This window comes from Phocoena sinus, chromosome 19 (assembly GCF_008692025.1).
Source record: "Phocoena sinus isolate mPhoSin1 chromosome 19, mPhoSin1.pri, whole genome shotgun sequence".
NCBI lineage: Eukaryota > Metazoa > Chordata > Mammalia > Artiodactyla > Phocoenidae > Phocoena > Phocoena sinus.
Window position 1 is genome coordinate 32,196,961 of NC_045781.1, and position 12,175 is coordinate 32,209,135.

The 12,175-nt window shown below is 44.4% G+C and overlaps 1 protein-coding gene across 1 annotated transcript in view; it reads right to left on the minus strand.

The window, feature by feature from the left end:
* CSNK2A2 (casein kinase 2 alpha 2) overlaps positions 1 to 7,548 on the minus strand; it is a 39,124-nt gene extending 31,576 nt beyond the window's left edge. The window contains exons 1-2 of the mRNA XM_032613339.1: positions 7,067 to 7,548; positions 6,060 to 6,171 (exon numbers count right to left, since the gene is read on the minus strand). Of these exons, the coding sequence (XP_032469230.1) occupies positions 6,060 to 6,171; positions 7,067 to 7,170 (216 nt within the window). The 5' untranslated portion in view covers positions 7,171 to 7,548. The remainder of the gene's footprint in view (positions 1 to 6,059; positions 6,172 to 7,066) is intronic.
* Positions 7,549 to 12,175: the final 4,627 nt, after the last annotated feature.

Genomic DNA, 12,175 nt, shown 5'->3' on the forward strand with positions numbered 1-12,175 from the left:
CAGGACAATTCTGAAGTGGCACAATGGAGTCACACTGCAGCTGGAGTTCTCACATACTTGCAAAAGACCAAGAGACTGTAAGAAAAAGGAGAGTGATGTACAGCTCAGGACACTCCCCTCCAAAGCAGGGGCACCAGGTCTCTACAGGACCCAGGCTACGGGTAACTCCCTTTACCCTCAAGCTCACTCCTCTGAACCTAAGAGATGCTCCAGAAGCTGAAAAACCAATGAGCTCCTAGGGAGTGAAAGCAAAGATTTAAATTCTATAAAAAGAATTGAAGAGAAAAAGTTAGGATTTATAAGGGAGGATCATTGCATCCGAAGGAAAATAAACCATGAATTTTTACAGAAATAAGGATGCTCTGACCCTCTAGCCCACTGTCTGCATTCATTCACCATCACTAAAGTGGAGAATACATTTCTATCACAATCTCATCATTTCACATTTCATCCTGCATGCTAGAAAAAGCCTCTGTCTCACCTAAGGTTCATTTATTCCAATTCAGAGAATATCTGGTTCTAACTGAATCAGTTTAGCTGTTTAACAAAACAAAAAAAATTTAAACTCCAAGTCTAGTAGATAAAATGGCAAAAAAGCTAAAAAAGAAATTAAAGTATTAAATCAAGTTTCAATAATAAATTAATTTTGGCACACACCTAGAGAGAATATTTAAAGGGGAAAAACTCATTTAAAATGTTCTGTGGGGCTTCCCTGGTGGCGCAGTGGTTGAGAGTCCGCCTGCCGATGCAGGGGACGCGGGTTTGTGCCCCAGTCCGGGAAGATCCCACATGCCGCGGAGCGGCTGGGCCCGTGGGCCATGGCCACTGAGCCTGCGCCCGCGTACCGCAAAAAAAAAAAAAAAAAAGTGTTCTGTGCACGAGCTCTGAAAACAAAGAAAAACAGATTTTTTTCAGAAGGTCTCCTCTGCTCACAGGCAAAGACTCCCAGCTATTCAGGAGAACCTTGTTCAATGTAATCCAAGAGTAAGGTCCTTTTTCTCTTTCCCTATTCACCAACATTAAACATTTTAAAACAAAAGACCAATTTAGTACTGGCTGCTTAGAAAGACAAAAGTTGATAAGGCCAGTAATCTGTCCTATTTACTTACAGCAGATTTTTAAGAAGCCAGATCTGAGAATGATTTCAATTACTAGCATTTAATTGTGACTGAATTTGCAAAGTAATGTCTACCAAAGGCATAAGAATTATGACCTCAATAAATGCCAGCAAATGTTAATAGGCAAAGTCCTGTTTTAATTTCTTTCCAAGCATAACTGAACTAATAAATTCAAGGAAGGCAGGAATATAGCTCAGAACTTTCAAATCTGGGATTACTTTTATTCCACTACCAAAGCAACAACTGCTCCACTAAGATTAATTTCATCACCTGCAATAAACAATTACAATGAACAATGGTTGTCAGGAATGTAGGATAGAGGAGAAAGAAAGCTCAGTCTGGATGATGGCTTTTATTTTATTACCCTGGTAGCATCTCTAAAATCCATCATGACTGACCTAAATATAAACATTATCTGAGCAGTGTTTATTTCTTCACAGCAAATTTGCCCCTATCTTTCAACTCTCATCTTCTCAATTACATTATCAACGTCTTGAACTGTTTATTCTAGATTAAAAAAATTTTTTTTATGTAAAAATGTGAGGCACATAGCAGGACTTTTGAATCTCATGGAGAGGATGGTACAGTCCTTTCTACTACTGGTTCTGCTCTCTGAGCAAGTGATCAGGATGAGACTTGGAAGAACTGTATGGGTTAAAAAAGTATAAAAACACTGGTTCTTGTGGTATCAAACAAGAAAAGAAAGTAACATTTCACTTACACATTAAACATGCTGCTGTGGATACACACCAGAGAACGCAAGTCTGGGTCCCTATAGCTCTCTGGGCTTTAACCTATCCCACACTTCAACCAGTAACCCTCTGATGTCAAATATTTCCCTTCAGAAGAATAACTCCCAAAATCATTGGAAACAAATTAATTCCATTTGACTTCCAGTGAGTGCTTGGCCATCTTTCCAGTACAGTTCAGAACATCCAGCAAATGTCCTACTTGTTTTCCTCACATCTACCAAGACTCCATGGGAGGGACCAAAGGTCGTGAACCTAGTGCTTCTGCCCCCACCAGCCATGGTATCCCGAGCAAACTGCAGGTTCCCCTGGGTCCGTAAAAAAGAGGCTGGGTTCTAGTAATATCCATGCTCCCCTATCCTGTGACTCTGTTTCACAGGTTAACCACACTCTCAATGTCTGACCCCACAACCACAATATTAGAAACAGCACTGACTAGTTCACAATTTTTAATATTTTTATTTTTTTTAAAAAAATACTTTTTCATTTATTTATTTGGCTGTGCCGGGTCTTAGTTGCAGCACGCGGGATCTCTGTTGCTGTATGCAGGATCTAGCTCCCTGACCAGGGATCGAATCCAGACCCCCTGCATTAGGATCGCAGAGTCTTAGCCACTGGACCACCAGGGAAGTCCCCAAATTTTTATTTTTAATACTTTAATAATACTCTTTTTAACACTTTTTATACCATGAGACATGTGTAGAAACTAGAAATCACCAAAATATTTAGATAAATTAGTATCAATGTCTTGTTTCAGAACAATGATGTCTTGGCACACTTGCCTAATAAAGTAAATGGAGGTAAAAAACCTAGCAGCTGATGAAGTAGAAATAAATGAGAAAGCACAGAGCAAACACCATTTTGATATAACCTAAACAGCCACCAGCCCACTATGAAGTAACTAAAAAAATCTGTAATCAACAGTCATCTCATCCTTCTTTTAACACTACCTCCTGCAAGTACAAAAATTTAAATATACCTACAAACAAGTAGGCTAAACATGCTGAAAAAATAAACTTGTATTACCATCATTCTTTGTCTGAAGCTTGATAATTAATTTCTGGAGGGAAAAAATGGACAGCCAAGCTCTTTGTATAAAATAAGACTACCAACAGGAAACCTAATATGAGGATTTCCAGTCCTTGCAGCATGGGTCCAAAAGCCTGCACATTTGTTTTTTAAAAACTGGTATTGCAAAAAAAAAAAAAAAAAAAACTGGTATTGCTCTTAACTTCTACTTAGAAAACAGCAGTTGAATTCGAAGGATCCCAAGGACTCTAAGAAGAGATGAAATCCATACATAGGTGATACTCATAAAGTGCTAAAAGTTGTCCAAAATGGCCAAATGTTTTTGTCTATACCTTCCTGAGAGGTACTAAAAAGGAACTGAAAAGTTGACTTTTCAAAATCAAGATGAAACCTCAGGCACAAAAGTGGTTTTCTGCCCTGCTATATTAACCCTTACCATCCACCCCCTCCCCACCTCGGCCTTTTCTCCTCAAAACAATTTCTGTCAAAAAAAGATATAACCTCCCTATTGATTGGAAAGTTTTCTTTGAAGTTTTCCAACTCAGGATCTCACTTCAGCATAGACAGAACATTTTGCTCACCAATTTCTAAATTCCTAAAACCTCTTAATAGCCCCAATATCTTTTGATCACCAAAATATTGAGAAATCTACTGATGTAAATTAATGATATAAATCCCTCTGTGGTCATTCATCATCCAACCATTGTCATATATTGAAAAGGACTGGACGGAATGTTTGCCAAAAAAGCAGGCAGCCCCTGGCCTCAAGGAATGTACCCTCTGTCTCAGTCACAATGTGCACATCAATATATAATTCCTTCCTGAAGTTGAAATACAGTACGCCTAGATGAAAAGGAAGCTTTTTCTGGACTCCTTCAAATTATGAGCAACTGGCACTCTGTTAAGGAACTAATTTCCTGTGGCCAAGCACCACAACAGTAGGTATTAGTCATAACTTTGACTTATCTGAATAGGGGCACTTTACTGAGTAAAGACCCTATTCTTTTTAAAAAACAATACTTTTAATCTACTTTAATTCAGCCCGTCCGAACAAGAAAACCCGACAATACCATTAGTACTTTCTTACCCCATCCTTCAGACAGAACAAAATCTGGAGAGAAATGTCACAGGGCTTTGAAAAACAGAAAGTGAGTGTAGTTTTCACCAGTGGAAACAAGGTGGTTCAGGCTGCACTCTGAGAAGAACTTGTGTGGAAAAGATACAAGAAACAACACTTCATTAGCCAGAGCATCAAGGGGGCCTCCCAAGTCTTATTCGAGAACACTGGAACTTACTCTGTGCTCAACGTTAATATCTTATAGTCCAGTGCTAAAATGAGCAGTAAGAGACAGGAAGAATGGGAAACAGGAGTTCTGGCTAAGGGTTATTTCAACATAGTGATGTTAGATATGTTTCTTTGTGCCTACATTTCTTGTCGGTTAAAAATAACCTTCAGCTTCCATATTGGGTTCCCTAAACATATCCTCCGAATCTTTAGAGCAGGGGAAAAGCTATCCAGCAACTGAGGCTATGAAGCTCTCTACAAGGATGACTAAAGGGCAACGGGATGCTTCCCTAAATGAACGTACTGTTATTTACATGTACACCTGAATGCTGTTCCTTCTCAAAAAAGACACTACAGGAAGTTGCACACTTACTCTAAAAATGCTACCATCGCACAAATGTTTAGACATTTTTCTGGAATTGCTTTAGAGTCAGCAGTTCATTCTTCTGAATGTACGGCAATGGAATGTGGATATTCCTAATTTCAACTTATGCCTTGCTTAAAATTTCCTAAAGAGATTTTAAGCAGCTTATATTAAAAATATTTATGCTAATGTATAAAGAAAAAAATTGTATGCCTTTGCCAGGTGATTTCTCTGAAGAGAACATTTCTTTCAATATTTATGCTTGTGAAGAAAAACAAACAAAAAAGATCACATGACTCTGTAGGTACAATTCATATTTAGGGAAGAGGAGAGTTAAAAACTCCACGTCTTCAGTATCAGTTCCTCACTTCTTACCCCAGTGTTTCTGACAGCACAAATAATTTGCCTATTTCTCTCAACTGCAATCCTGCCTCTTCATCACTAGGCCAGGATGGTACTGCGTAATAGAGATGATCACTTTCGGAAAGGTGATTTTCAGACAGTCTAAGCCTGACCCCTCTTTCTAAATAGGGACACAGCTGCCCTAACTCTACTTAAGATACAAAAACAGCTTTTCAATCCCACATTCTTATTCACAAAGCCTCTTCAAAATGGCCACAATGTAACTCTTGTATATGTAAAAGTGTTTATATTAACACTCTGGTCATCTCAAGATTTCACTAAATGACATGCACACCTATTAAATAATCTAGCAATGATATGAATACCCTTCACAGATTCTAAGAAGTACTTTTTAGTACACCCTATAAAACATTATCAAAGCTACACAATCAGTCACCTGGAAGATAATTTAGCCAAACTTCATGCTCATTAAGATCATGCCTTCATTCAAGAGATGACAAAGGTGTATGTTTAACAAACTTAGGCTGCTAAACCAGATTCAGGCTGTTTTGTTCCCATTATTATTTTGTGATTACAAGTGTATCCCCACTGCTCCCCAACTTCACTTTTACTAGCTGATAAGCAAACAATGAAGCTTCCTGACACTATTGGCTCACTATATCCACCCCACCTGAAACTTTTATCACCAAAGGAGAAAAAACAATGATTATCCACTGAGGTGTTTCCCTCCGCTCAGGCTTCAAGCTCATCTTCGAAGAAGCTACTCTAATTGTTTCCAACTTCCTCTCTGGAATAAGCAGCTCAGTACTCAGGGAGCTCCTGGAGCGACAGGATCTTCACGAAAAGGCTCTTCTTGCTCCCGAATACCTATTTATTTTGTAACAAATGGAGACCCTTTGGAATTTTCACTTTGGGACCCTATAATTACATTTCAGAACAAGAACGTTCCTGAACTATCATGATTTGAAACAGGTCTGTGTATTTTCTTGAAAGTTCACAGGAAAACGGGGTGGGAGGAGTAACAGAGAGACATCAGGCAGAAGATATGTAAAATGAGAGCTTGTACTACTCATTCTAGTATGTGGCTGGAGTAGTTTATATCCTCCTGACCTGTGAAAAAGAAATTTTAACGCCACTCATAAGACACTCACCTTGAGAATTTTGACAACCACTCTCTCATTGTTGGTGATGTTAATGGCCTCAAATACTTCACTATACTTTCCCCGACCAAGTTTCCGAACCAGCTGGTAATCGTCTTGATTACTGTGAAAGGCAAGAAAGAGCGACACATAAATGCCAGGACTTGGGATTAACTGAGCCTATGCCCACTACACACCCCCATCCAGCCACTTCCATTAATCAAGAACTTGGAACTGTCTATATACATCATGCCACGACTCATTACCTAAATGAAAGCCACAACATAAACTTGGCTCCCTTCACTGGACGCAGCTCCTAACCTAACTGGTCCCTCATTAACTTGGGGGAGATGAGGTAGGAAGGCAAGGGTCTGAGCCAATCTAGAGAGGTGAGCAAAGCATCACCATCCTGGAGGCTCAGAAGTGCCCCTCTGCCCACAGCACCTGCCTTATACTTCACACGCCAAAGGTAGACAGCCCCTCCTTTGAGAGTCTGGAAGTCTTTAAAAAATTTCCTCCCACCCAGCCTCATTTCAAAAAACGAAAAAGGCAGAGAATTTTAATAGCTCAAGAGTACAGCTGCTGACTTCCCACCCCAATAGAAACCCCAAAGCGTGAGAAGGGCCGCTCCCTCACTTCCACCAGGCTCTGGTCCCTGGACCCCTACACTTGTCAGTAAGAAAGCATTCCCTGGGGTGAGCGGGAGAGAGGGGTGCGCACGGCGGAGAGGAAGGAACGAGAAGGGGGGAGAGGGAGACGAGAACATAGTGTGTGTGTGTGTGTGTGTGTGTGTGTGTGTGTGTGTGTGTGGAGAGGGAGACGAGAACATAGTGTGTGTGTGTGTGTGTGTGTGTGTGTGTGTGGATCTACCGCCCACCCCAGACCCGAGGAAGCACGGGCCCAGCGGGGAGACAGATCGCTGGGGGACAGATCGCGGGGAGCGAGTGCGGTCTGCGTCGGGGGGCGGCCGGGCAGGGGTGGGGGTGAGAGGGCCCGGCGGGGGACGGCGGCGGCTTTACCCCCAGCTCGGGACGTGAGCCTCATAGTCCCAGTACTCGCGGCTTCTCAGGCTGTTCACCTCGGCGTAGACCCGGGCCCTGCTGCCCGCGGCCGGGCCGGGCATGGCGGGCGGGACCGGGGGGCGCCGCGGGGCGCCGAAGGCGGCGGCGGCGCGTCGGGGGTCGCGGGGCGGCGGGCGGAGGAGGCGGCGGGCCGCGGACCGACGGAGGAGGAGGAGGAGCGCGGCTGCGGGCGGCCGCGCCAGGCCGGGCCCGCGGGGGCGGGCGGGCTGGGGGCGCGGGGGGCGCCGGCCGAGCCGGCCCGGCCCTGGAGCGACCGGCGGGGCGGCGGGGCGGGAGGCTCTCGCGCTCCGCGGCGGCCTCCGCTTGGCTCGCAGCCCCGCGGCGGCGGCGGCGGCGGCGGCGGCGGCGGCGATGGCTGCACCAGCAGCGGCAGCCGCCGGCCGGGGAAAGGGTAGCGGCGGCGGCGGTGGCGAAGAAGGAGGAGGAGGAGGAGGACACCCGGAAAAGGGGCCGCGCTCACTAGGAGCGGCCGCCGCCCGGCCCGGGGCCTCCCGGGTTCACAGCGCCCCCTGCTGCGCGGGGGGACCCGCCCGGCGGCCCGGCCCCACCCCCCGGCCCCGCCCTTCAAGGCTACCTTCCAAGTCTCCCCATCCTCGGTCTGGCCTAACGCCCTCATCACGGAGTCTCGTCCACCCACAGGTTACTGCCCTAGAGGCTTACCCCTCGTATACCCTTTTAGGACTCTCCTAGAGACCCCTACCTAAAGCTCTCTACTCTCTCGTCATCCAGAGTTTACCCATCCCAACCTCCCAAACGGAGCCTGTTGTGACCTTTTTGTCACACAAAGTTCCCATCAAGTCCTTCCCTAATGACTTGATCTTCTCTCAGAACCTCTCCAACTCAAGGGAGTTCCCCATCCCTCCCAGAGACACCCCATCTTCCCCCAATGGACCCTGCCGTGTCACCCAGAGACTCTTGAACCTCAAGACTTCCCCTTCTCTCCTCATCCAGAGCCTTCCTCACGAAACCCTTCTTTTACGCTTTCCCCCAAATTTCCTTCCAGAACCTTCCCTAAGAACCCTCTGTATGTTCACTTCTGTCACTTGGTTAAGTTGGAGTCAGCCGGGTTTCTCACTGTAAAGTTCCTATTTTTCCCTTTGTAATTAATAAGCAATTTGTGGGGAGATACTTTAGGACCATGTAAGTACCCTGGTTTTGTTTGGGACCACAGAGAGCAGGAGAAGAATTGTGAGAGTCCTGCCGGCAGGGACAGGCTAGGGGCATGGACTGAGGGTGGGGTAGCCAACCAAACTTTGGCCTATTTTACTATGTTGTTTTCTAGCCCTGAACACTTTTTTTTTTTTTTTCAGTACGCGGGCCTCTCACCGTTGTGGCCTCTCCCGTTGCGGAGCACAGGCTCCGGACGCGCAGGCTCAGCAGCCATGGCTCACGAGCCCAGCCGCTCCGCGGCATGTGGGATCTTCCCGGACTGGGGCACGAACCCGTATCCCCTGCATCGGCAGGCAGCCTCTCAACCACTGCGCCACCAGGGAAGCCCCACTCTTCTCTCTTTGATCTTCTGGGCCTTTCTTTTCTCTTGCTTTCCCATCCCACATTTTTTTTTTTTTTTTTTTTGTCAACAGAACTTCCTCACTCAGCCCAGGTTGCTCTGACTCCAATCCTTTTTCATATTCTGTTTTCCAGGTGAGACCCTGTTTCCTCCTTTTTGATATAGGTAAGGGCACAGACTGTGGAGTCAGATCCATCCCAGGTCTGAATCCCAGCCCTGCTACTTACAAGCTGTGTGACCTTGGGTCAATAACTTAATCTCTCTGTGTTGTAGATTTTACAGGATAAAAATAGTAGTGGCACCTACTTCACAGGGCTATGGGGAAAATTAGACAAGGTAAGCCATGTAATACACTTAGAACAGTGTCTAGCAGATACTACATGCTCAATATTATTATTATCAGACCAGGGCCTTCCTCCTATCACTTTTCTGTGCTTGAGATCACCACATGCCCATCTTTCAGTTCTTCTCTACCCTCCAAGCTTGGCCAGGGCCACCTCCACCCCCTCCACTCCCATCTTCCTATGCCTGACTCCTTTTTCCTCTTCAAGTCTCACCTTTAAGTTCACTTTAAATGTTAGAGTTGATACTGCTCTATCCCAGCACCCATCCATATTCTTCAGAAAACTGCATATTTTCTAATTATTTGTTTCCTAGGTTTTTGTCTGTTTCCTCTACGGTAGAAACAGCGTGAGAACAAAAGCTGAGTCTGGTTGCTCACCACTGTCTCCTCCAGCATCTGCCACAGCTCAAGGCTTTCAATGAATACAGTGTTACCCTACAGAGCGTGTATTAATTACAAAGGGCAGCCTGGAGGTCATCACGCTAATCATGAATCAAACTTAACATCATCAGTAAGGAACTAACTGACCCTCTGATGTGATGCATCAAGAAGGGACACAGCATTTGCCCCCAGATTTTAACTTTAACCAGACAAATCCAAACTGGGGAGCATTCTGCAAAACAACTAGCCTGGACTCTTCAAAAAGATGTGTCACAAGAGAAAACAAAACAAAAAACCAAAACTCTGGAGTAGTGCTCTTGATTAAAGAGCCTGAGAGATATAACTAAATGAAGTGTATCATTCTGGATTCGATCCTGAATGAAAAAGGTAGGAAGGAAAGAGAGACGGAGGGAGGAAGGGAAGGAGAAAGAATACAGCTAAAAGGACCCTACGTATTGGGACTACTGAGGAAATTTGAATATAGAATGTATATTACATAAAAGTATTGTATCAATGTTAAATTTTATGTGTGAGGATTACGTTGTGGTTAGGCAGGAGACTCTCTTGATCTTAGGAGTTATATGCCAAGTGTTTAGGGATGAAGTATCATAATATCTGCAACTTACTCTCAAATGGTTCCCCAGAAAAACATGGGTTCCTGAAAGTACAAGCATGCAAGGAAGAGGGGAGAGATTAGAGAGAAATGTTGACATTTGGAGGATGTGATTGGACTACACGAGCTCGCAATTTTTTGGTACTTTGAAAATTTTCAAAATAAAAACTGGAAAAAAATAAATAAAGCATTTACGGAATAAATGGGCTTTGGAATTTAATTCCCAAACCTGCAAACCTCCCTAAATCTCTGTTGCATGAGAAGATACAAACGTTCTCAACTTCTTAATGCAGCCTTAGGATTTCTTTCTGACAAGTCCCTGTGAACTAGTCTAGACCGGAGGTTTTCAATTCTGAGCCCTGGATGAGCTTCCTAGGTTCAAGGAAACCTTGACACTGTGCAAATTTGTGGGTCAGTGTGTGTGTGTGTGTGTGTGTGTGTGTGTGTGTGTGTTTATGCATATGGGTGTGTGTGCATTCTGTCCTTAGCATCCATCAGATTCTCAAAGGAGCCCATGGCCCAAAAAGGGTTCCAAACTACTGGTCTAACTACTAGGTCCAGTCCCAGCTGGGGTTCCATTCCTTACCTCCACCCTCACCCACCTCTGACCCCACCTACCCTCCCTGCACCTTTCTCTCATCCCTCACCACCTAACCCACACCCATCTCACGTAACCTGCTCCCACACCTGCCGGGATGCCTGAGGATTTGCCCACACACTCTGGTGAAAAATGCCGTTGGATTTGGCTGACACTTGGCTAACTCAGCCCTGAAACCTGCAGTCAGTCCTCCCACAGCCAAATGGAGTATGCTTTTGTGGTTTCTTGGTAGGTAGTTTAGGCACTCCATGGACTTGGTAGAGACCCACCTCCTCTCCTTCCTGCCAGTTTGCCATGCAGTGTACTTGGTGTGAATTAAGATGGGCGATTGGAGATGGTACCAATGCAGCTTTCACTGAAGGAGTAAGATTCACTTGGATATGGAGAAGGACAGGCCAGTGGCTTGGCAGGGATGGCAGACAGGGTAGGGACATTCAGTGAACCAGAATCAACCTCCTCTAATTACTCTGTGTGGGTGGGTTTGAGGATGAGCATAATTCAGGGTTACACAAGGGAGAATGAAAGAGGGCATCTTGAGTCAACTGGCTCAAGAATTTAATACCAGCTCCTCCTGTGCCCCCAAATTCTATCCAAATAGTAAAAAATAACCCCCAACCCCCCTCCGAAATTAAAAAACCCTCACAAGAACACCTTCTATCTTTCCAAGCCCTATTTCCAAAACATTTGAGAGGTTTACAGGCTTTTATGCTATATTGCTGATTCTTAGAACCTAGCCCAAGAAAATGATGACAATTATGATCAAAGAATTATTAATGGTAGTGACAATTTGTGTGTTCAATATCATTGAATCCTGCAAAAACCCTGAGGCTAAAAACCATTGAATTTACCCCTTAACTGGGTGGATTGTATAGTATGTGAATTATATCTCAAGAAAGCTGTTTAAAACTCCAGTGAGGTTGGAGCTATTGTAAGGCTCTCCTTTTTGCAGTTGTGGAAACCAAGACTCCAATGACATGGATAACTGAAGCAGAGCCTGGATTTGAACTCTGGTCTTTCTGACCACCAAGTCCGTTTCTGATTCAGTATATCCCCCCAAAGACCTAAAGATGTTCATCATGAAAATCATCATCTTTAAAATCATGAAAATGTAAAACAACCTAACTATCCCCAATTGGGGGACCAGTTAAATAAATCGTGTATCCCTACAGTGAAATATTAGGTATCATTAGAAATTATGATTATCAGGAATTTTTAGTGATGAGAAAAATTTTATTATATGAGGTTTCTTAATAGGTTTTTAAAAAACTACACAAGTAATTGTCGTAAGCAGAATAATGCCGCAGTCTCCACCTTGTTCCCCAGAGATCTCTACTTTCTAATCTCTGTGACCTGTGAATATATTACTTTACATGGAAAAAGAGGCTTTGCAGATGCAATTAAGTTAAGGATTTTGAGTTGGGGAGATTATCCAGGATTAGCCAAGTGGGCTTAATGTGATCACCAGGGTCCTGATAAAGGAAAGAGAGGCAGGAGAGCCAATGAAGTAGATGTGAAGACAGAAGCAGAGGTCAGCATGATGCAATTGCTGGCTCTACAGGTGGAAGGGGGCCGTGAGCCAAGAATTGTAGTCAGCCTCCAGA